The sequence below is a fragment of the Crocuta crocuta genome, unplaced genomic scaffold (genome assembly GCF_008692635.1).
Source record: "Crocuta crocuta isolate KB4526 unplaced genomic scaffold, BGI_CrCroc_1.0 scaffold340, whole genome shotgun sequence".
NCBI classification, from domain to species: Eukaryota; Metazoa; Chordata; class Mammalia; order Carnivora; family Hyaenidae; genus Crocuta; species Crocuta crocuta.
Window position 1 is genome coordinate 2384919 of NW_027530642.1, and position 25498 is coordinate 2410416.

The 25498-nt window shown below is 45.8% G+C and overlaps 1 protein-coding gene across 3 annotated transcripts in view; it reads left to right on the forward strand.

Moving 5' to 3' along the window:
- Positions 1 to 25498, forward strand: part of SLC36A2 (solute carrier family 36 member 2) — a 45864-nt gene that overhangs the window by 13456 nt on the left and 6910 nt on the right. Inside the window, exons 1-8 of one of the 3 annotated variants that reach the window (XM_077768987.1) lie at positions 5924 to 6000; positions 6824 to 7032; positions 9994 to 10084; positions 10639 to 10727; positions 11257 to 11352; positions 15534 to 15618; positions 18154 to 18372; positions 19720 to 19818. In XM_077768987.1, coding sequence (XP_077625113.1) covers positions 6869 to 7032; positions 9994 to 10084; positions 10639 to 10727; positions 11257 to 11352; positions 15534 to 15618; positions 18154 to 18372; positions 19720 to 19818 — 843 coding nt within the window. In that variant the 5' untranslated portion in view covers positions 5924 to 6000; positions 6824 to 6868. Of the gene's footprint in view, positions 1 to 5923; positions 6001 to 6823; positions 7033 to 9993; positions 10085 to 10638; positions 10728 to 11256; positions 11353 to 15533; positions 15619 to 18153; positions 18373 to 19719; positions 19819 to 25498 lie in introns of those variants that run through there. The other 2 variants (XM_077768986.1, XM_077768988.1) reach the window with 2 other exon arrangements.

Sequence of the window (25498 nt, forward strand, 5' to 3'; positions counted from 1 at the left end):
AGAACCCAATCCTGGACTAACAGAGTCGCAGTGGCTGGTTCAAGCATGTGTGTATGTCCCAATCTGCCCAACAGCAGCTAGTGCCAGGGCTATTTCTAGAACTACTGCGAAAGAGGGAGAGTAGCCCTGAGTCACCCCTCCTTCCTGTCCTCCTACTGAAGCAGAGCTCAATCCATCAACCCCTAATCCCAGATAAAGGCGGGGGCGGGGGGGGTGGGGGGACTCTGCAGGGCAGAGTCAATCTCCCTCGGCCTACTTCTTCATATACAAAATGGGGAGGTTGGGCTCTGTTCTCTAAGGTCATTTTAGCTCATGTGATTATCCACTGAGAAGCACAGGGACTTGTCCGAAGTGTAGATATTTATCGAGTTAAGAGATCGTTTCCTCCAGAATACTTGTTCTACAAACCAGACCTAATAAAATGAGCATGTCAGTAGTCAGTATTTACTCAATGAGTTGAAAACTTTTGTTCACATGGAAACATCCACACAGATGTCTATTGCAGGTGTTTTCACAAATGCCAGAGTTTGGAAGCAATCAAAATGCTCCTCAGTAGGTGAATGGATAAATAAACTGTGGTACACCCAGATAGTACAATAGTATTCAACACTAAAAAGAAATGGGTGGGGAGCCTGGGTGGCTCAGGTCATTATCTTATGGTTTGTGAGTTCAAGCCCCTCACAGGGCTCAGTGGTAACAGTTAGAGCCCGGAGACTGCTTCAGATTCTGTCTCCCTCTCTCTCCACCCCTCACCCACTCGTGCTCTGTCTCTCTGTCTCAAAAATAAATAAACATTAAAAAAAAAAAGAAATGGGTTATGCAGCCATTTAAAAGCCTTGGAGGAACCTTCAATGTATATTGCTTGGGGAAAGAAGTCAAACTGAAAAGGCTACATACTGAATGCTTTCTATTACATACATTCTGGGAAAGGCCAAACTATGGAGAAGACAGTAAAAAATGATCAATGGTTGCCAGGAGTTGGGGGGAGGGAAGGGATGAATAGGCAGAGGAGTTTAGGATGGAAAAACTCTCCTGTATGATAATATAATGGTGCATACATGTCATTCTGCATTCGTCCAGACCCATGGAATGCAGAACACCAAGGGTAAACTCCAATGTGAACTCTGGATTTGGGGTGATAATGACGTGTCAGTGTAGATTCATTGATTGTAACATATGTACGCCCCTGGAGGGGGATGTTGATAGTGGGAGGCTGGAGGCTGTGAGCGTTTAGCGTTGGGAAGTATAATGAGAATGCTCTACTTTCTAGTCAGTTTTACTATGAACCTGAAACTGCTTTAAAAAATAAAGCCTATTAATAATAATAAAACAATCTTGAAGACAACCTCAGGTTTTGGTAGATAGTCCCTAAACTGAGAACCGTATTTTAGGTTCTCTTCCTGGCTCTGTCCCAAACACAATGTGTCTTTGTTTATGATCATTTCCCCCTCTGGGCCTCAGTTTCATGATCTATAGAATGAAGAAACTAGTTTATGCTCCAGGTTCTATAAGCCTCTGACATCTAAGAATAAAAGGAGAGGAAGGAAAGAAGGAGAGAAAGAGACAGACAGAAGGTGAAGGGGGAGGTGGTGAAAGGAAGGAAAGGGGAAGGAAAATGGGAAAAACAACCACAAAGTCATCAAGTGGTAGATAAGGAACTAAGGAAGAAGTCAAATTGAACCAGGGCCATCAGCAGTATCCGCTTTGGGTAGATATGGCCAGGAAAGTGGGTTGGCCCACATCTGTGCCTTCAGTCGTACCTGATACGAGACAAGCTCTAATGCCCCAAGGGAGACTGTTACATTTATTTGATGAGCACTAAGTGAGAGGGAATTCTGTGCTGTGCTAGGTACACTAACCCAACCAGGGAAAAGAAATGTCTATATGTAAATACTAGTTTAACAGTCTACAGTTTGCTTCTGAAGTCAGACAGATCTGGGTTGGCTGATTGGCTGTGTAAGGTCATCAGGTGAAAGATGGCCCCAAAGATATCCGCCTCCCAATCCCAGAATCTGTGACTGTCACATTATATGGCACTTTGCAGATGTGGTTAAATTAAGACTCTCAAGATGAGATTATCCTGATTATCTAGGTGGGCCCTAAATTAATCGCAAGTATCCTTCTAGGAGGGAGGCAGAGGGAGGTGTGATGACAGACAACAGGAAACCATGTGATAGACTCAGAGTCAGAAAGAAAAGCCACCACATGAAGATGCAGGAAGGGCCAAGAGCCAAGGAAGGCGAGGAATGCAGCTCTAGAAGCCGGAACAGACAGGGAGACATACTCCCCCTAGAGCCTCTGGAGGGGCTGTGGCCCTACCAACACCTGACATTAGCCCATTGAAACTGATTTTAGGGCTGGCACCCAGAGCTCCAAGGGCACAAGCTTGTGATGTTCTCAGCCACCAAGTTGGTGGCAGTGATTTAAGGCAGCCTAAGGAAACGAATATGAGCAGAGGCAAGGCTTACCTCTCTGAGCCTTACTCCCATCTGTTAAATGGGAACAATAATATATTCATTCATCAGATGTTTTTTTGAGAGCCTACCGTGGGCCGGCCCTATGCACTGGGGATGCCAGGTGACCAAGGCCTTCCTGTTTTCATGGAGCTTAAATTCTAGTGCGAGGAAACCAGAACATCAGCAAGACCATTACGTACTGTGCGAAGCAACATGAGAGTAAATGGTGGGTGTGAGGCACGGTAACTAGGTGGCCGGGGGCGCTTGCTTTGGACAGGGAGAAAAGGAGAAAAACAGAGTTAATTGGAGAACAAAAAGATAGCTGGTGTGGCTGGGTGTCCTGTTCTAGGGAGAGGGACAAAGTTAGGCTGTGAGGGGGCAGGGCCCAGAGCCACCAACGGGAGGGGTCTGGGTTGTATTCGCAGGACAGCTCGGAGCAGGGAGGAGGCTTTAGGCAGGGGAGTGGCATCATCACTGGCCGCTGTGAGGACATAGATTTTAGGTGGGGAAGAGAAAGGCAAGGACACTCCCTAAGGAGTTCCCACTGTCTTCCCAGTGAGAGGTGGTACCGGCTTGGAGAAGGGTGAGGGCAGTGAGGATGAAGGATGCCAGAGTGTGAAGTAACATAATGAGTGTGGAGTGCCTGGCACATAGGAAATGCCCAATAAGTGGAAGCCTTCATTGTGGGATTATTATCATCACCACCACCATCACCATCATCGTTATTCGCATCTACGGAACACAACTCATACTTTGTACAGCATGAGCAGAGTTGGCACTGCAGCAGGTGAAAGAGACCCCGTGGTGTCTTCATTCCTGTCCCCCAAAAGAAGCAACTTCTTCTGAAGCCGCTGACTTTCTCCCCCTCCCTGGTCCATCTACCTCCCCCCTCCCCAAGTCCAGAATCCTAGAAGAGTGCCCACACCCACTTACACAAACACACCATCTAGGAGCTCTGAGGGATAGTTTTTGATATTAAAAACGGCATGGTAAGCCTGGTGGACCTTTGGAGATTAGACCTGACACAACTTTTTAAATCTATAATTAGATCTGTGTGCTCGTCGCAGTATCATTGACTGGGTCTTTGTCTGTCTGTCTGTCTGATACACACAGACACACACATACCTCCATCTCCACCAGCACCCCGACAGTCCAAGCCCCATCACCTCGCACGTGGTGAGCAGTCATCTCCTCAGTGGTCTCCCTTCCTCCTGTCTTGCTCTTCCTTCACTGAGTCTCCACACAGATCACTCAGAGCACACTTCGAATAACATCCAGCCCCTTGCCGGGACCTGCACACCCCTCGCCTGCCTGTGCCCTTGTCTGACCTCTGTTCCCTGCACTCCCACAACTCCCCTCCCTGGCCTCCTTTCACACTCTGCGGTGCCCTCCCCTGGGCCCTCTCCCTTCCCAGCCCTGCCTGGAACACACTGCCAGCTCCTCTCCCTGCCCCCGTCCCCAGTTTCCCCACAGCTGGCCCCTTCTCTGCTTTTTTGGTTCTTGGCTCCGACGCCACCTTCTCAACGTCCTTCCCTGACAAATTTACCTAGATTGCCTCTCCCTTCCCACCCCACTTATCTTCCTTGACAGCACTGTGCTCATTCCTTTCAAGGCATTGACCACAGTTTATGATTATCGTTTCTCCTTTATGTCTGGCTCCCACGCCAGGCAGGTTGTCACGGACTGAATGTTTGTGTCCTCCCAACATTCAGATGTTGAGGCCATAACCTCCCCCCTCCCCCCCACACCNAAAGGAGTACTTTGTATTCGTTTCCAATTTGACAGCTCCAGGCAAGGCCCCTCCCAGCCTTCTGCCCCAGTTCTCTAAACTATTAAAGGGGGGCAATAAGGTTTCCCCCATAGCACAGTGGAACTCAAACTCTGGCCAGTATCAGAACTACCCAGGGAAGTTGGTCTAAATGCAAACAAAGGCCCAGATTCTCCCAACTTCAATGAGTCAGAGTCTCTCTGTGTTTTAGTTCCTCCCTAGATGTTTCTGATAGCTGCCAGCTTTCCAAACTGCCACTGAAGAAGCAGAAACAAGGCCTGCTGTTTACTCTAAAGGGTCAGAAAAGATGATTATCACTGTTTCAATCCCACTTATTCCACCCTCTATGGAGATACCGAGTGAGGCTGCTGCCTGCGTCCCAACCCAAGGGAAGCTGAGCATGCAGCCCAGCGGCCAGTGGGGATGAAAAGCACAAGCACCGGGGTCCTCAGTGCTTCGGAAATGCCCTACAACTTCGTACCCATTTCACAAAGTGGGGACAGAGAGGAGCAATACCTTTCCCAGGGTCACCACAGATTCATGGTAAGAGCCACCATGGAACCAAGAGCTACAGGTGCCTGGGCCAGTGTTAAAGGGCTTGTTTTGGAAGTCCCTCCCCCCCATCCTGGAAGAAGACCTCTTGCCCGCTGACAGGTGGCACAAGCTGGAGGTCTGCAGGCAGCGCTCTGCCAGTTGCCTTTTCGCTGACGACGCCCGGGCAGGGCCCCAGCAAATTCCCGTGTCCCAGCAGCTCCTTTCCCGAAGGTCTGAAGATTAACTCAGGCGTCTCGAAACCTGGGGAGGAAAACAGGAACTAGCCCCATATCTAAACGTCTCAAGCTCCTTGACAATCTTATTTCTCCATCTTGTTGCCTAAGTGGGAACACAGATCCGTTGGGGGGTGTGGGGTGAGAGCCGAGATTAGAACAGAACGGTAGAGTCTCCGTGCTGCGGCAAGGCAGACCGGACCAGAGGCTGCAGCTTGCTGTCCCACAGACGGTGCCAGACCAGCGAAGAGAGGCCACTTCTCAAACCACAGTGTCCCAGTCTATTCGGGGCAAGGCACTTGAAGGGTGGGGCCAGGATTCAAACCAAGGGGTTGGTGTAGTGGTCAGAGCCACAGGCCTCAGAGACAGAAAGATCTGGCTCGGGTTGATTTGGGACTCTGCCGAGGATTGGCTGTGACCTCGGGCAAGCTATTCTTTACCTCTCTAGGCCTCAGTTTCCACATCTGTAAAAACAAAATGGCAGTGCTACCCAGAGAAGTAGCCAGGCTTTTTGGAGCCTGACGCTTATGCTGCTTGGTGGGTGGGGGGGTATCGGTAAGGGGTGGGATAGGCCTCTTTAAGAATCAGAATACCAAATTACAAATTCAGAATTGCCCAGAGGACCTTGGAAGGGGTCCCATGGAAGGGAGGGCCCGGACAAATCTGTCTCGGATGCTACCAGTTGGCTGAGAGATCACTGGAGCAAAGCCCTCAGCCCATGAGATGATAGTACAGGACGGGTATGGCTTGAGTAAAACGCTATAATTTTGAAGGAAGGAGGAAATCTTGGCCCGTTCATCTGTCACTGAAGCAGAGATAATGACAGAGCGTGGAACACTAGAGAAACCCCCTCAAGGCCTTCTTTAGTTACAGAGTTCAATCCTGAATGTCATGTGTGACCTTAGGCAAGTCACGTGCTCTCCAGGCGCCAGTGTCCTGCCCAGTGTAATGTGGCTGGCTCGGCTCTCTCCCTGGAGCCTCACAAAAGCTAAGAAGCAGCTGGAGGTGGGTGAGTGCTTGCTCCTTTTTCTCCCAACTTTTCCCAAGGAGGGGGAGCACCCAGAAACATGCCTTACAGCAGACGTCAGCCAGTGGGAAGCGGAGCCCCCGACCTGGGATGAATAAGGAGATGGGGTATATAGGTATTCTCCTGGAGACAGAAATAGGGTGTTAGTTAAAAAGGCTGCCTGGTGGCTCAGTCAGTTAAATGACAGACTTCAGCTCAGGTCATGATGTCGCGGTTCACGAGTTCAAGCCTCACATCAGACCCTGTGCTAACAGCTGACAGCTGACAGCTCAGGGCCTAGAGCCTGCTTCAGATTCTGTGTCTCCCTCTCTCTCTGTCCCTCCCCCACTTGTGCTCTGTCTCTCTCTCTCAAAAATAAACAAAAACATAAAAAAACAAAAAACCTGCCAAGCTGGGCTCTGGTCCCTACTCTGTCACTTTCTAGCTATGCAACTTCGGGCAGGTCACTTTGGTTCAGAGTCTGATTTCCTTGTCGTTTAATGTATAAGATTAAATGAGAAGATACAGGTAAAAGCCTCAGGAGAATGTCTGTCTCTAAGTGAAGGGCTCCATACATGTGAGTTCTTAACAATAATGAGTATTGTAGTCACTGCTATTGGGTGAGGTGGATGACTCCCCTCCCAAGTCCCTTCCTGCCTCTCCTGCTCCAGCCTCTCTCGCACTGGGCTCCTTTGGGCAGGAGGAGCATGCTCCGGGGGAGGTGGGCGGGTCCTCATTCCAGCTTGGCCAGAGCCTGCTGAGGCATGAGCAGCTGCTGAGCCGGGGTTTGCACCTGACGGACACCTTCCTGCTTGCCTCCTTCCAGAGCAGACCTCCTCATCACCCGGAGCCCTCTCTCTCGGAAGCAGTCATGCCTGTGACAAAGAGTGCCAGGGGCCCCCAGGAAGCTGCTGACCTCAAACTGGACCTCACGTACCCACCCCAAAGTGCCAAGGAGCTGCAGAGCAAGGACTCCAGTTTCTGGGATGGACGCTCTTCCGAGTCGCCAGGCTTAGAGAAAACCAAAGGCATAACGTGAGTGCTCTTGTCTGCCACCCCCATGTCTGCCTTTCAGCCTGGACACTTGCATTGACAAAAACCCTCGAGTAGCCACCTCTGACCCCCCCCCAACCCATTGTGCAGATGGGAAAACTGAGGTCACAAATGGTGCAGTCAGAGACTGAGACAAGATGAGAGCTCACGGGGCAGGAGCAGAGACTCGTGGTCCCGCTCTCCACAGGTGCAGGTGGGGACGTTAAGGCCTGGTTACCCCAGGCCACACACTGGGCTGTTGGCAGGAGGGGTGCTAGAATCCCGTGCTGGCCCTGTCAGTTTTGTTCCTGGTCAATCCCCATCATTGGGAAGGGGGGGCAGAATCCCCAGCTTCTCAGAAAAGAAGGGGAGATCTGAGCTTAAAACCACAGTGGCCTCACCGACAGCCAAGCATTACTCACCACCCACCCCCGTCCTCAAGATACCCTGGTCTCTACTTCGGCCTCTACTTCAATGGTGAGGACGTCAAAAGCACAGTATGTGGAAGACTGTCTTCCACCTCCTTGGGTTGTGTTTGAGAGTGGAGGAGGCTTACAGACCATGAGAAGGAAGCGTCTGCAGAAGGGGTTTAGGTGGGGAAGCCAAGCTCCAGGGCACAGCAACCTCTGCATCCACCACACTAGCAGAGTGGCCGATTCACTTAGGAGATGTGGGTGAGGAGGCGGTGGAGAGTGCCGCTGCTTCAAGAGAACCTGTTGACCCCGCTGGTATAGCAGCAAGAACACCTGCGTTCACCTTGTGATTCTGCACCTTCCCTTCCCTAAGCCTCAGTTTTCCCCATATGTAAAATAGGGTTAAGTTGTGGCAGTGCGAATCCTGTGGGGATTACATCTGAAGGGAGGGGGTGTGCAGCAAGGAGGGTCTGCAGAGCTCCTTTCCATCGCCTCAGTGCCAGGACCAGGACCGTGTGGACACAATGACTCCACCAGACAGGGCTCAGCTGCCCCACGGCTAATCCTGGGGGCTGTGGATTCCTGACACTGAGGGGGAACTTTCCAGGCCCTGGGGCCATCCTCTGCTGAGTAGGGCTATTTCTCAATCAGAGGCCTTCGGGGAACCAACTAGCTCTTGCGTCCTAAACCGACACATGGTTTGGTGGCAACTTCAACTACTCAAGAATCAAAGAAATAAAAGCATGAGAGAACTAGAGGTTCCCTCCGTGGCTTGGAGCGAAAGAGAAACAAGTCAGGCAAGCATGGAACTCACATTTCCACTTAGCTGCTAACCAGCCTGAGCAAGTGACAGAACTTTCTCTGTGCCCCAGTTTCTCCTCTGTGAAATGACATGTCGCTCCTCCCAGGATGGCTGCAAAGGTGATTCGTGCATAAAGCCCTCAAGCACAGCACCCTTAAGAGCTGGATGCTGTGAATCCCAGTAAGGTCCAAGGTCAACAAAAGGTAGGGCTGTAGAACATGGGTTCTCCCAGGCAGGTGCTTGGTGCCCAGCTCACCCCATTAAGTTTTTAAGTTGGCTGAGTAGCCCAAAGTTAAATTCTGATTTCCTAAGTCCTTTGGTTAGAAATTTCTAAAGTGACCTACTGACCCTTTCCTTGTTGCAAAATAAGCCCATTATTGGAGAGCCGTGGGGGCTAGTGCTCAGTCAGCGATGTTGACACCCACAGGGAGAGAGAAAGGCACCCAGCTCTCCTCCACCCTCTCTCCCTCAATTGTTCTCTATAACCCTTAACAAATAGACAGGCAGATCCTCAGAAAGCCATGGATCTGGAGATCAACATAAAGATGAGGATGGTTGGGGCAATCCTTTAAAAATCTCATTCTTCCCAACATTCCAGCATTTGCAGAGGCTTAGCAAAGTAGATGAGTTGCCCAAGATGACACAGCTAGTTAAGTAGTGGCCTTGGGATTTAATCCCAGGTTTGTCCAACCTCAGAGGCCAGCTCCTTCCAGAATATGTCTGCTGCCCTTCACAGTCAGTGTCCTTGCTAGAAAGCTCCCATAGAGAATTTCCCATGTTTCTAAAGTTGTGGATGTAAACCCAACACCCACCTTGGTTTAACTTGCTGCACGTACAAAGAGGTATAGCGATGGGTTGTTTTGTAATTCACCTCCCTGGAACTTAGCCCTGAAAGTGTCCTTCAGACCACCTTCCCATCTCTCTTAAAGAAGGGGTCTGAGTTTTCGGTTTTGTTTTTGTTGGGGCTGGGAGGAGGCAAGCCACTCCCTAGCTTGATGTCCTGGCCTGAGGGGCAAAAGAAATTCCTCTGGAGCCCTGTCCCCAGATGATCCTGTCTCAACAGACCCCATCTGGGGACCCAAGTCATCTGACCTATTTATACAGAAGTCCCCATGATTTCTTTTTCCTGCCAGCCTTTTTCCCTTTTCTTTGAGTTCAGTCCTGTTTCAGCTACTAGTCCTCTGACCTTGGATCATCCCCTTCTGAGCTTCAGTTCCCTGGGTTATGAAATAGAATTACCCCTCTATGCATCTGTCCGGGCCTGTTTCTAGGAGGCAGTCCAGTAAGAGTGGGGTAAAGAACAAGGACTCTGAGGTAGTTCTGGGTTCAAATCCTGACTCCCTAGTATATCTTTGAACACATCACTAAAAAACAAGATCTCTGTGCCTCAGTTTCCTTATCAGCAAAATAAAGGCAGTAACCTACTTCCTAGTCTTGACAAGAGGATTCAATGAGGTCATGGGGTAAAGTATTTAGCATAGTGTCTATTATTAATATTAGAATAGCATACATTGAGTATTAGCTGTAGCATACACTGAGTGTTAGCTGCTAACACCCGAACAGGTTTGGCACACTGAGATGGTTGGTTACTCTACAGGTGACCCAGAGGTGCCAGTCAAGGCCATGGGGACTGAGAGATGGCCGGGAGCCCACCTATCCAGCTGAACTCAGGTGTTAGCATGCTGTGAGGGAAGCCTGTTGGACCTCCTCACTTTCAAACACGCACGCCCTCACGTCTCTTTCCTTTAGCGCATTCCAGACCTTGATTCACCTGGTGAAAGGCAACATGGGCACAGGGATCCTGGGCCTACCCCTGGCCGTGAAGAATGCGGGCATCCTGGTAAGAGGGGCTGCTGCAGGTCGGACCAGTGTGGCTGGGTTATAGGAGGGAAGAGGGAGGAGAGGCTCCAAGTGGATTTAACGGCTTGCAGTGAGCAATCTTTCTGGGAGGCAGCTTGGTCCAGACTTAGAATCTAGACATCTAGCCAGGGTTTGAGTTCTGGCTCTGCCGCAGACTTAGAGTGGCCTTGGCCACTCTTTCCCTTCTCTGGGACTCCGTTTTCTCCCTTGTAGAATGCAGAGGTTGGACTATGACTAATTTTCCAACTCTGGCCAATGGAGCACTAGCTCTCAGTAGGGGTCTCAGAAGGAGCCCCCTATTCCCACCACAACACCCACTGGAATTGCTTTATGTGCTTTACTAAAGTACTACTTGAGATTATATTTGAAAGAATAGCCAAGGCTGCTTTAGCAAGCCAGGACTTGCAAATCAGTTTGCTAGGAAGATCCTTGAGTGCCGAATGGCATCTGTGTTACCAAATCTCTCCTTGCGGCGCTCTCCACAAAGCCATTCTCTTCTCTCTTCCCATTTCCCTTGGATCTGCCGTCCTCCAGATGGGCCCGCTCAGTTTGCTGGCAATGGGCTTCATCGCCTGCCACTGTATGCACATCCTGGTCAAATGTGCCCGGCGCTTCTGCCACAGGTAAGGACAACAGCATCCTCACACTGATCCTTGGTACTCGGATCTCAGGGACATCCCAGAAACATGCTGCCTATGACCGGAGTTTTGAATTTCCTTCAACAAAGTCAAGAAAAAGAGAAAAGCATTTGGGGCAGGGATCTAAGGCGAGGCTCTGCCACATGACTCATTAGGTGATATCAATCAGGCCACTGAGCTTATCTGCTTGGCTCATCTGGAAAATCCATGCCTAACCCTGCCTCAGAGGATTGTGATGAGAATCCACTGGATCATGGATTTGAAAACCACTGTACCCAAGTGAGGTGTGCATTATTATCCCTGTCATGTAGTGACCACCCCACTTGACAGGGGAGGGAACACAAGCCGCCCAAGAAATACCACTAAGTCTAAGTCTGAACTAGAACTTGGGTCTCTGCCCTAGTGTTCTTTCCACTCTAGCTGGGTCCTGCCTTGTGGTGTGTCTCCTACTTTTCAGTATGCGATCTTCGGTTAGACTGCCTCCTGGTAATGGTGTATGTACTTTCTCCCACAGGCTTAACAAGCCCTTCATGGATTATGGTGACACAGTGCTGCACGGGCTGGAAGCCAGCCCCAGCGCCTGGCTCCGGAACCACGCCCACTGGGGAAGGTACCTTGTTTTACCTGGAGTGGGGTAACGTACAGGAGGAGGAAATGTGTGGCTGTCAGGGATGCCTTCTTCCCTGGAAAGCTGGCTCTTGTGGCACAGAATATTGGACTTTCCACATGGACAGGGTTCGCTGGCAATCTTTCTGATCCAACCCCCTCCTTGTATGCCTCCAGTGACAGGGTGCTCATTCCTTTGCTCTGCAGTTTTAATATTATTTGCTTTTTTATAAAACTATGTTTGTCCAATTGTACTACGTACTAGGCCCTGTAAATACTGTGGAGAGCAAGGCAAGCAGGCTTTGCTCTCAAAGAACCCATAATCCAGTGGGAAAGACAAGCGTTACATAGTTTAGGAGACAGTCACTTAATAACCATGGGATAAGTGTGATGAAGAAAAGAAATACTAGTTGCTGGGGTGCCTGTGTGGCTCAGCTGGTTAAGCATCTGACTCTTGATTGTGGCTCAGGTCACGATCTCACAGTTTGTGAGTTTGAGCCCCACACTGGGACTCTGCTGACAGTGTGGAGTCTGCTTGGGATTCTCTCTCTGCCCCTCTCCCAATCCTGCTCTATCTCTCTCTCTCTCAAAAAATAAATAAATAAATAAATAAATAAATAAACTTAAAAAAAATATGAGTTGCTACTGAGCAGGTAAGGAGATGTGCGTGAGCTCATGTGGGCTTCCTAGGATAGGACAGTTGAGATGATCCTGGAAGGGAAGAATTCTTGAGTATGAGGAATTACCTAGGGGAAGTTGGCAAGAGCCTGGACAGCCTTCCAGGAAAAAGGAAGAGCAGACTGTGAAGGTCTGAAGCAAGAAAGTATTCATGACAGTTTCAAGGCATGGAGACTTAGGTAGCTTGAGGTCAGAGAGTCAAAGAGATGAAGCTGAAGAATGATCCAGGGGGCCAAGCAAAGTGTACATTTTAGACCCTCCTAAAGGTTTTGTTCATTTCTTCAAAACAACCAGGAAGCTACTGAAGTGTTTTAATCAGGTAAGTGAGCATATTTGCATTGTTTAAAGATCTCTCTGGTTTTGGGATGCCTGGGTGGCTCAGTCACTTAAGTGTCTGACTCTTAATTTCAACTCAGGTCACGATCTCACAATTTGTGGGATTGAGCCCCATGTCGAGCTCTGTACTGACAGCACAGAGCCTGCTTAGGATTCTCTCTCTGTCTCTCTCTCTGCCCCTCTCCCACTCATGCTCTCTCAATCTCTCTCTCAAATAATAAAAAACATTTTTAAAAATTTTTAATGTTTATTTATTCTTGAGAGAGAGACAGTACGAGAAGGGAAAGACAGAGAGAGAGGGAGACACAGAATCCAAAGCAGGCTTCAGGCCCTGAGCTGTCAGCACAGAGCCCAATGCAGGGCTCAAATTCACAAACTGTAAGATCATGACCTGAGCTGAAGTCAGACACTTAACCAACTGAGCTACCCAAGTGCCCCATAAATAAAAAATATTTTTAAAATCTTTTTTAAAAAATATCTCTGGCTTCTGTTAGGAGAATACATTGTAAGCGAGCAACCATAGATTTAGTGAGACCTATGAAAAGGCCGTTGACAATGTCTAGGCAGATAGTAGTGACATCTGGGACCAAGCTGGTGGCAGTAGGGATGGGAAAAAGTGAATTTGGTTGTGCTTTGTACCCTGGACTATGGGAAAAGGAAGGTCAAGGTTGACTCAGATTTCTGACGACTTCTGTTTTGGACAAGTTGGGTTTGAAGTTCAAGTGGAGATGGCAGGTAGGTAGTGAAATGTGTGGTTTGAACATATCTTCATGCGGGAGATACAGAGCTGAAGTCATCAGGCATGAAGCCAGGGGTCAGAGAGGGTCCCTCAGGGAGAGAGTTTATAATGAGAAGAAAAGAGAAAAAGACCAAGACGTTAAGGACCCTTTGCTGTGCTGAAGTCCTCCTCCGGCAACTCCTGTCTTGCTTTCAGGGATGACTCGGAACAAGTCAACCCCCTCCATTCTGTGGTACTTGAGACTAAATCTACTCTTTAGTTTTTATTTTCAGGCCTGTCCCCACTCTGTCTGCATACTCTTTTCTGAGCACCATGTAGGCCAAAGTATCTCTTGAACTGTGACACCCAACCTAAACCTGATAGTCCCTGCGCTGTACCCTCTCATGTAATGTAGTCAACAGAGCATCATGGGTCTGGTGCCTCCTTCGGCCAAAAGCCCATTTACATGCTGAATCAATAAATTCAGCCTCTGAGCGGACAACAGAAGGCTTTGGAATGATAACCAGAACTTTCCCGGTGTGTGAGCCAAGAAGAGGCTTTGCCTATCACTTACCCCTCAAATCCTGATCATTGGACACAGTAAGCAGCATTTTCCGGTCTGGCTCAGTCACTAGAGCATGTGACTCTTAACCTCCAGGCCATGAGTTCAAGTCCCACATTGGCTGTGGCGTCTAGTTAAAATTCATATTAAATTAAAGCCACTTTTCCTGTTCTTTCCAGAGCTCTTGTTCCACTAATCACTCCCTCTCCTCTAACTTGAACTTCCTTTTTGATCTGTGGGCTCTTCCTCTCAACATTTAAATGCATTCATGTATCTCCATCTTAAAAATAATAAACTCATAAAGTTTCCTGGACCTCACACCATCCTCTAGCTACCATCCTAGCTTACGTTCAGCAGCTGCTTATTCAACAGGCATCTACTGCATACATGCAATGTGTCAGGACATGTTCTAGGCAGTGGGTCTACAGTGATGAACAGAATGGGCCCCGTTAAGGCTGGAACTTACACTTAGCTCCACGAAAGAACAGCACACCCTCTGACTCTGCTTCCATATATCTGACTCACACCACTTCCATGGGTTGCCTGGATTTTCTGTCCTTACGTTTCTGTTGAAGTTCTTTCCACCAGCATCCTAAAAGACCTCCTCGTTGCACCTTCTTTGCCCTAGAGAGCCTCTCAACAGTGTGGGTACAATTGGCTATTCTCTTCTTCAAACATTTTCTCTTCCCTTGGCTTCTATTAAACCTTCTCCCCACTCCTAGTTTACCCCCTAGCTTTCTGGCTAGTCCTTTGCTTTCATTGCAGGCTCCTTTGTTTCTGTTTCCCCTTTAAATATTGGTGTTCTCTAGGCTTTTGAACTCTGCCTTCTCTTCTTCTCTCTCCTCACACTCCCCAACATTGGCCTGCCTTCTCAAGGCCTTATCCATTACTGACAAATCAGCAGTTCCAGGCCTTTATATATAGTTGTCTCCTAAATGTCTCCTATAGGAAATCTCAGGCTCAACAATTCAGATACTGAATCTGTCAATTCTTCCCCTTCTCCTAAAACCTATTCCTTCCTTCTAGTTCATTTTGTTGTTGGAGCCAAAGCCTGTCAGTCACCTTTGATCATTTCCTTTCCCTTTCCCCCAGATGTAGGTGGTCAACAGCTTCTTTAAGTTCTAGCGCCCTAGTACCTCTTAAAATTCTTTAATGACCTTGTCTTTGTCCAGCCTGTTGGACACTTCTGTTATTGTAATAATCTCCTATCCAGTCTTCCCATCCTTAGTTTTACCCCTTCCAATGGATTCTGCACAGCCTGAGAAATCTGCCTAATTCCTCTGCTGAAATGTTTTCTTCACTTCTTCCTCTCCATCTCTCCCTCCTCATCTTCTTTTTAATAATATGTCTCTTTCTTCCCCTCCCCAAGGGACTCCCACCCAGGTATTGGTTTTTCTATGAATGCTATCTGCTCTATAATTTGGGTATATTGTCCTTTTCACCATGGCGCTTAGTGCCATATTCTTTTTTGTCCATCTCAGCCATTACTCTGTGAACCCCTAAAGGAGGGCACCACGTGTTATTTGATTTCCTCAGAGCCTAATGAGGTGTCTGGCATATGGCAGAAAAAATTTTAATGTTAATGATAGCTAATTAAAAATGTAGTGCCTACTGCCCTACGTCAATTTAGTATCAATTATGAGGAATGCCACAGAGTCAAGGATGGGGGGAGGTTCCGAACCATGAAGAATCTCACCACTTTCTGAGCTGAGAGCATGAGGGTGGATGAGAACCATTTTTTAAAAAAGAACTATTGCTACCTTACTTCTTACTACCCCATTGTTGACTGAGGTAGCAGAACGGAGTGTCACCAAGCCCCAGGGACAGAAATAGAAATGACAAACCAACTCTTCTTTTATAATAAGTTTTCTCTCTCTCCCTTCTCTTCCAGGCATATCGTCAGCTTCTTCCTTATAGTCACCCAGCTGGGCTTCTGCTGTGTGTACATTGTGTTTCTGGCTGATAATTTAAAACAGGTAGAGTCTTCTAGAGAAGGTGGAAGGGGAAAGGACATGGAAAAGGAGGGTCCTCTGTTAGTTTTTCAGCAAATGTGGCTTCTTGTCTTGGGCTCTGAGTGTCCTCATCAGTACAACAAAGGAAGTTAAATTAGATGTTATCAAAGAACCCAGACTTCCCCCAGTTCATGTATCTGTTCAACAAGTGGTTATTTTTTCCACAGTGTGCTTGGTCTAGTATCTTGGACCAAGATTCTCAAAGCTCATCTTTAAAACTGAGCTCGAAGGAAGCTTGGATTTTGTCATTTGTCCAGCCTTGGAGCTTAATCCCCCTTAACTCTCCTAAACCTGATACGACTCTTTTGGGATGATACTGAATCTTCTTTGGACCATCTTTATCTACCTTTAGCTTCTTAACCTCTGGTTTAACAGTCGTTGTCTCTAGGAAGTTGTTTTGATCTAGCCCAGAAGTTATCTTAGGGCAATTTAAGCAAAATAATATGGGTCATACCGAATGCTGTCCTTAGTCAATGATTAAGAACTGTAGAAATGTAAAGAAATTAGAAGGAAAAAAATAGCAAGCTTTTGGAGTTAGCCTCCATTCTATGTCACGAACAGGGCACATCGTATGTGCTTTCCCTCATTCAGTTCTCTCCATAGCCTTATCAGAGTAGGTATTGTGGCTACTCCCATTTTGCAGATGAGAAAACTAAAGCTATAAACTCTAGAATGTATGTAAGATCACAGAAGCACAGTCAAAAATCTGGGTCTTTTGACATCACTATTCAAGGTCTCAAACCCTATGTTACATTGCTTCTCAAAATGAAACAAAATTATTATTAATTCAACCACTCATGGTTATTGTTTTTAAGTTAGTATTAACTGGTTAGCATTTTGTAATGTCCTTATATTTTTAAATATAGCTTCTACTAGTTTCATAATATTTCATCACATAGATTGGCCATGACTTCTTTGTTTATCATTTCTTTTTTTCCCTTTGTTTTTCTATTGTAATCTGTGGAAGTCTTTATCCCTTTATTCCCTTAGCATATATTCCTTAAAGTAAAATTATTGGGTCAAAGAGTTTGTTTGAAAGCTCTTAAAACACGATGGCAGACTGCTGCTTGGAAATCAATCTGCTGAATGTTATCATCTGTCTAGATATATGGCAAACATTCACTTGAAGAGTTTGCAGGCTCAGTAGGATGTGTTCTAAAACATAAAGAGTTAGCATCAGTGTATTTTAGTGCCGGGTTGGAACACCACTAACAGCACTCTGAGGGCAGTTCACTTCTTACTTGGGGCAAAAATATACGGGCGCAAGAAAGATCATTGGAGCAAGGGAAGTCTCCCTTGAGGAGGTCCATCTGAGCTGGGTATTGAAGGAAGGTTGGAGGAGAGGTGCTGGCAGCCAAGAAAGGAGGAGTGAACACCTGGAGGCAGGAATGTACAGGACTTGCCCAGGAGAGGCAATAAAATTGGTTGTAGAAGAAGCTTTGGGAGAGGAAGAGCCTTCGAGGTTGAATGGTGCCCCGTATGGAGGACCATGAGTGCTGGCTAATGTGTCAAGTGTTTTTCCTATTGTAGTGAGGAATCGGAAAAAAAATAAGACTTAATCGTCCATTCAAGTAACTGTGGTATGTTAAATGAAAAGGAGATTTCAAAGTAAGAGTATTTGCTGTGATTGCAGTTTTGTAAAATAAAAAGGATGCATATAATACATGTAATTTGTGATGAAGGGTGCCTAGGTGGTTCAGTCAGTTAAGTGTCCGACTTCGGCTCAGGTCATAATCTTACGGCTCGTGGGTTCAAGCCCCACACTGAGCTCTGTGCTGACAGCTCAGAACCTGGAGCCTGCTTCAGATTCTGTGTCTCCCTCTCTCTCCGTCCCTCCCCCTTCCACACTCTGTCTCTCTCTCTCTCTCTCTCATTCTCAAAAAAGTAAATAGTAAATATTAAAAATTTTTTTAAAAACACAAGAATATGCATAGATGAATATATTCTCCAGGGTATTACCCTAGCTACCAATGGGTACTGAGATTATCATTGCTTTTACATTTTCTTCTTGCCTGACTCTAGTTTCTAATTGTTCTAATTGTATCGCTTGCACAATAAGACTGTATCCACTAATTCAGTCTGATTCTAAATGAGGGTAGTACATCCCCTCTTCTTCTCCCCCATCCCCCCTGATTCTACCAGGGGGTGTTTGTATTGTGTGCAGAGGAGTGTTTCTTGTGCATCACAATGATTGGGGGATGCAAATAGCTTTTATTGGGTGGGGTCCAGGGATGCTGAATGTCCTGCAGTAAATGATCCAGTCCTCACAAAGAATAAGCATCTCACTCAAAATGTCAGTTTTGGTCTGATTAAGAAACAGTAAGCAATGGGTTTCTTGGTTTGAAGCAAAAGAAACACCCTGACTCATTGTGAGATCCTGGCATGTGAGACATTCCAGCTCTTTGTGAGGGACTTTGATTATGGGCCATGCACTAAGCTCATCGTGTGGCCAACAGATATACGGAATCTTCCCCCTTGCTTTTCCCATTCCTTCCTCAGGTAGTGGAAGCAGTTAATGGGACCACCAACAACTGCCATTACAATGAGACAGTGATTCTGACGCCCACCATGGACTCTCGACTCTACATGCTCGCCTTCCTCCCCTTCCTGGTGCTGCTGGTCCTCATCCGGAACCTCAGGGTTTTGACCATCTTCTCCATGTTGGCCAACATCAGCATGCTGGTCAGCTTGATCATCATCACCCAGTATATTGCCCAGGTTAGTGCACACCGCACACCTGACTTCTCCAGTGGGCAGAGACTTTTCTCAATAATAGACTGACACCTACCTAGAACCAGCCCTGAGGGGAGGCATATACCTCACTCTTCAGCCCAGTACCATTGTACCATTGTTTCCACAAAGGTGTCTCTGTGAAATCCCCTTCTTCTGGATATCTCCTCTTTTATATTGCTTCCCCAACACCTGTCAAATTCTGGGCTTTGAAAAAAAATTATACTTTGTGAGGAAAACATCTTGATTGGTGAACTACAGACCATTCCTATAATGGTTAGATAGTAGCAAAAGTCAAAAGAAAAGTAGGATCTCATACCAAAGCTGAAACTTACCAAATTACCCATGGTCTTAACATCCTCAAGCCTACAATTCTAGGAATCCAAAATTATCCATAGGGGACTCGAGAGGAAAAAAACTAATACTTAGTCACAGAGACATAAATAATCTCAGAAGACCACAAGCAAGTCTATCACAATGCAAATTACAATGCCTCTGAGGTTGAATTATGGATATTGATTTTCCCTCAATTTCTACTTTTCCATCCTTTTTCATTTTATTTAATGGACAAGACTGCATAAAAATGTAAACACTTGGCATACCTCATACCTTTCCAATGTTTTCCTCTTTCAGAAGTCAGAAGAAAAAAATTTATTTTGCCCATGGAATTTAATAAAAATAACAAATTAGTTGAATATTTTAAGATAACTACAAATAGGTCTTATATTCCTTAAGACAATATTGATAAATGCGACAGAAGTGAATTTCCTAATGAGATAGCTACCTTCAGTTCATTTTAGGACCATTCCTGATGTTGCCCAGTTAGAAAAATCACTCTGTAATTATTGTCACATTCCAGGTCACAGGGCACATAAAATATTTATTCCAGTACTTTTCTCTTTGAAGAAGAAAAGGAGACTTTCATATCTATCTAACTGCTTTGGACTCCCTAGAATATCACTGTAACTATAGACACAGTACTTTTTGTCACCAGCAACCTCTGGTACATACCAAGTGTCCAAGGGCACTTTAGGCTGGTACCAACCTGTGGTGTGTAAGATTTTCATTTGGAGGATTCTGGTAAACCATACTCACCTCATGAGGTACTGACCCTTCAGTACTTTGACAATACCTCAATGTCTCTTACCTCTGGCTCTTGGGTATTGTGTGGGGTTAAAATCAACTTTGGTGCCTACTTTCTTTTGAAGCTTTCTGAATTTCTTGACATTCTTTTTTTCTTTTTAAATTTAAATCTACTGTCAGAATATTCCCCTCTTAAATGAACCCAAACATGCTTTAAGAGTAAATGTCTTACTACATTTCTCTCTCCTGTAGGAGATTCCACACCCCAGCCGGTTGCCACTGATAGCAAGTTGGAAGACCTATCCTCTCTTCTTCGGAACAGCCATTTTTTCCTTTGAAAGCATTGGCGTGGTAAGGTTGGCATTGGAGTAGACTTTCCCTGGGTCTGTGGGTGGCCTTCTAAACAGGAGCCGGGAGCTCTGAGTTTCTGGGTTTCTGTGTGCACATAGGAGAAAGTAACCCCTTGTTCCAACACATCTATTAAACATTTATCTCATACCAACATGTGTTTCCTAATCTTTTAAAATCAAGACAAATGGAGGCATACAATTTACAGGATCTAATGATCCTGTAAACAAAAGGAGCTTTAATCTGGAAAGTACTACATATTTACAATGGATTATTATAGTTGTGCTTCCACACTTGAGGAGGGAAGTGCTGTGTGTGTAATTTTTATTTACTTTTAATTTACATACAGTGCAATTCACTTGAGGGGTTGGGAGTGTACATCTCCATAAGTTTGGGAAATGCAGAGAGTCATAGACTCACCACAATCAGCACACAGAACAACTCCTTCACCGCAAATAAAAACCCTTTGTGCAGCTCCCATCGAAGTCAGCTCTCACTCCCCACTAACCCCTGGCAACCACCTTCTTTCTGTTCTCTGTTTCTATTGTTTTCTCGTTTCCAGAATGTCATATACATGGGGTTATGCAGTATGTAACCTTTTGAGACTGCATGTAAGATTAGCTGTGCTGTGGGGCCTGGGTGGCCCAGTCAGGTAAGCGCCCCGCTCTTGATTTCAGCTCAGGTCATGATCTCACTGTTTGTGAGTTCGAGCCCCATGTCAGAGCTTGGGATCCTCTCTCTCTCCCTCTCTGCCCCCTCCTCTGCTTGTGCACACATGCACTTGTGCTCGCTTGCTCTCTCTCTCTCTCAAATAAACCTTATATATATTTTTAAAAATAAAATCATCTGTGTTGTTGCATGCATCAATAGCTCCTTGCTTTCAGTGGCTGAGGATCCACTGCGTGGGCAATACCAGGATTTGTTTATCAGTTCACCTGTTGAAGAACAATTAGGTCGTTTCTAGTTTTTGACTATTATGAATAATGCTGCTGTAAGCATTTGTGTACAGGTTTTTATCTGAACATAAATTTTTGTTTCTCTAGCAGTAGGTTTGCTATTCCCATATTAACATCTCTTTAGCTTTACAACAAACCGCCAGACAGGTTTTCATAATGGCTGTACCATTTTGCATTCCCACCAGGATGGAGGAACATTCCAGTTGCTCTGCATCTTTGCTAGTTCTGATCTGTATTGTCAGCTTTTTAAAATTTCTACCATTCCAATAAGTACATAGTAGTATTTGATTGTGATTTCATTTGAGTTTTAATTTTTATTTTATTTTTTAGAGAGCACGCAAGTGGGGGAGAGAGGAAGGGGTTAGTGGGTGGGGAGAGAGGAAAATGAGAGAATCTTAAGGAGCTCCATGCTCAGAGTGGACAGAGCCCAGCGTGACATGGGGCTTGATCCCACAACTCCGGAATCATGACCTGAGCTGAAATCAAGAGTCAGAAGCTCAACCAACTGAGCCCCCTAGGCGCCCCTCACTTGCATTTTATTAATGACCAGTGATGTCCAGCATCATTTTGGGGGCTTATTTGTCATCTGTACATCCTCTTTGGTGAAGAGGATGTGTTCCAATCTTTTGCAGACTTTTTTTTGCAGAGTTGTTGAGTTTTAAGAATTCTACATATATTCCAAATGCAAGTCCTTTATTGGATATATAATTTGCAGATATTTTCTGTAGTCTGTAACTTGTCTTTTCATTCTCTTAACAGTGCCTTTCATAGAGTGAAAGACTTAAAATTTGATAAAGTCCAATAGATCAAAATTTTGGTTTTATGGATCCTGCTGTTGGTGTTTTATCTAAAAACACTTTGCCTAACACAAATTAACAAAGATTTTCCCCTATATTTTCTTCTAAATATTTTATAGTTTTCATTGTACATTTAGATCTATGACCCTTTCTGAGTTAATTTTTGATAAAGATGTTTATATGTTGGGATCATTTACTTTTCAACAGATGGCCAATTGTTCCAGCATCATCTGTTGAAAAGACTGTCCATTCTCCATCGATTTGCCTTTGCATCTTTACAGTATTAGGTCCTTTAATCCATGAACATAGGATGTCTTTCCATTTATTTGGGTCTTCTCTTATTTCCTTAAACAATGTTTTGATGCTTCACATCACTTCTGTATGTGCACAACTTAGGCTAAGCCCAGGACTTCACCCACAGATTTAGATCAGTTTCTCCAGCATCCTCCCGTCCCCACTTTGCTGCACACTCATCAGCCTCCAATGGCTTTTTTTTCCCCCTGTTTCTCTAGTTAGAAAGCAAGGGATTTAGCCTCCCTGTAGCGCTCTGCATACTTCCTATAACTGAGACTGACTGGGGTTAAGCACTGAGAGAAAAGAGAGGGGAAAATTAAAATAAAACTGAATGAACGAATAAATGAATGAATGAATAGGGATTCCTTCCAGGGCCTGCATTCATAGACATGCAGCCTGTGCGATCACATAGAGACCTGCCTTTGGAAGGATCCCACACATGGTTTAATGCTTTGCTTTCATCATCTTGAAATTCTTGATTTTTGAACAAGGTGCCCTGCATTTTCATTTTGCATTGGACCCTGCAAATCATGTACCAGTGCTGATTTATGCCCCCCATATTCTATAGACTCCCAAAGCCCCCTCCCCTAGTTCCTTTGCTCAAAGAGAAAAGATCCTGTGTGTCAGATTTTTAGGTGTCTATGTGACCACCACAGCCACTGGTCCACCAGGATGCTGCTTTGTGATGGGGACTTGCCTTGGGTGTGTGGTGTTGAGAGTGAAAAAGGAAACAAAAAAATAGGGACCCTCTTCATACTCTCTGTCCCACTGGGACCTCTGCTCTAGGTCCTCTGGCCAGAAAAAATGGTTTCTCTTGGAGTTTTTTCTGTCTGCATCCACTGTGTAGGATTCTAGGATTTGAAGTCCTTTTTGTATCTAAACTGGGAGATACAGGAAGAAAAAAAAATAAGGAAATCAAGTACCATAATGGTCATTTTTACTGGTTTTCATCAATCCACATGGTACTATATACTTCTCAGAGTCCATGGGTAGTTGTTGTATGTATTTTTCCCAGGACCTCTAGTTTTCATCAGTAAGAGAGCTATGGTGGAACGTGCTTACACCATCTTAATGGAAGTGGAAGCACTTTATATTTAGAATGTTGAATACTCATGGCAAAAAGCAGAGTGCAGAAGTTGAGAAAATGACTTTGGAGGCAGACTATGCTGGAATCTTACTTTGGCCATGGGTTACTCTCTGCATTCTATTTCCCCAGCTAAAAAATGGAATTAATTGTTCAGTAAGTATCAAGTACCTACTAGGTGCTAATGATGATTAGTATCAGAGTGCAGATTACCACTAGAAATCTTCCAGCCCAGTCTCCAGCTTTACAGAAGAGGAGCCTCAGCCCTGAAGAGGAGAGGGACTTGAGTCAGGTCACCAGCTGGGAACAGCTGCAGCTGTGGCTAAAACCAAGAGCTCCTTATTCCCAGTCCAGGGACCTCCCTACTTCATGTGAATGGCCATTTATCTCCCTGATTGATTGTGGGAGGAGAGAAGGAGAAATCCAGCTACTGAGTAAAAAAAGTCATTGTGAGGCTGGAGACTTTATGCAGCAAAAATGTATTACAGGGTGGGAAAACTTAGCTTGGATTATTCACCCTCCATACAGTCCCCCAGACATTTTCCTGAGCACCTGCCGCAGCTAGGAACCTGCCCCTCATCTGGAAGAAAGTGGAAAGATACAACCATGACCCTGACACGGCATTCCCCTCAAGCATCTTCCATTTGCATGGAGTTGGGATGTGTACAGGACAAAAAAGGAGTTAACAGAAGTAGATACTAAGATCCTACCAAGTACCAAATATATCCAGTGCTGGAGGGGTATAGTCAAGATTAGGTAGAAGCAAGTACTTGAACTTTGGAGGACAGGCCCAGTCTGCAGCCTCACTCTGCCACTTTCAAGCTGTAACTTGGAGCAAGTTACTTCATCTTCAGAGACTTATTTTCCTCATCTGCAAAATAAGAATTATGCAAGCTCTATCTTCATAGAGATGCAGTCTTCACTTTATGAAAAACAAGAACAGCTAACATTTACTAAGCCCTTACTGCATGCCATTATGATCCTCATGTAAATCTCAAAAAAATTCCAATAGGTAAGTTTTCAGATACATAAATTGAGACACAGATCAGCCTAATAATGCATGTAAAGTATGCTTTAGCCCACGGCCTGATCAAGGAGAAGAAGAAGGTGGAGGGGGACTATCAGCCAAGAGAAACTTAAGGAGGAATGTATATGGGGTGGGAAACCAGAGGTTGTTTCCAAAGACAGAAGTGACCTTGGGATGCCCAGCAGGCTCCAGGTAGGCTGTCTCAACTTGGATTCTCTTAGAGCCAGATAGACACCTGCAGAAAAAGGATCCTGAGAATATGATGTGTAGGGAAATGTCCTGCTGGGGAACCAAGAGCCTCTAGTCCCAACTCTTGTCACCAGCTCACTCTGTCACCTGAGAGTCAGCCTCCCCTTCTGAACAGAAAGCAGCAAATGCACTAGAATTAGAAGTCTCAAACTCAAATGCCTTTATTTTTTTTTAAATTTTTTTTAATGTTTTATTTATTTCTGAGAGAGAGACAGCATGAGCAGGGGAGGGTCAGAGAGAGAGGAGACACAGGATCCGAAACAAGCTCCAGGCTCTGAGCTGTCAACACAGAGCCTGACGCAGGGCTCGAACCCACGAACCGTGAGATCATGACCCGAGCCGAAGTCGGACACTTAACCGACTGAACCACCCAGGCACCTCTCAAATGCCTTTAGAGGGCAGTGTGGGTGAAGAGGCCAGATATATGTCAGTGGGAGGGGAGAGGCCAGCCTGGTGAATGGGGCAAGAATATTGTTGCCAAAGGTATTCACCTTCAGTTGTTTAAAAGGCTATGCTGGCCAAACAAAATGCATCTGCTGGCCAGAAGGGGCTGCCCCAGGGACTGAGCTCCTTGGTCTAACAACCTGAAAGGCTCTTCTAGCTCTGAATGTTCCAGAGCTCATCTTCTGAGTCCAGGCCTGCCTGCCTGCCTTCCTTCCTTCCTTCCTTCCTTCCTTCCTTCCTTCCTTCCTTCCTTCCTCTTTTCTTGTGGTAAGATATACCTAACACAAAATTGACCATCTTCACCATGTTTAAGGTCAGTGATATTAAATACATTCACATTATCAGGCAACCATAACCACCATCCATCCCCAGAACTCTTTTCTTCTTGCAAAACTGAAACTCTCTACCCATTGAGCAATAACTGCTCATTCCCCCTCCATGAGTCCCTAGACCCCAGCATGCTACTTTCTGACTCCATGAATTTGACCACTTCAGGCACCTTATGTAAATGGAGTCATGCAGTATGTGCCATTTTGTGAAGGGCTTATTTCACTCACAGTAATGACCTCAAGTTTCATCCATATTATGGCATGTGTCAGAATTTCCTGTTGTTGTTGATTTTAAGGCTGAATGATATCCACTGTATTTCTGTACCATCTTTGTTTATCCATTCATCCATCAGTGGACACTTGGGTTGCTTCTACCTTTTGGCTATTGTAAATAATGCTGCTATGAATATCAGTTCAAGTCCTTGCTTCCAATATTTTTGCGATATACTCAGAAGTGTCATGCCTTTCTTCTTGATGTTTGTGTTCCTCTTTCTCCTTCCCTC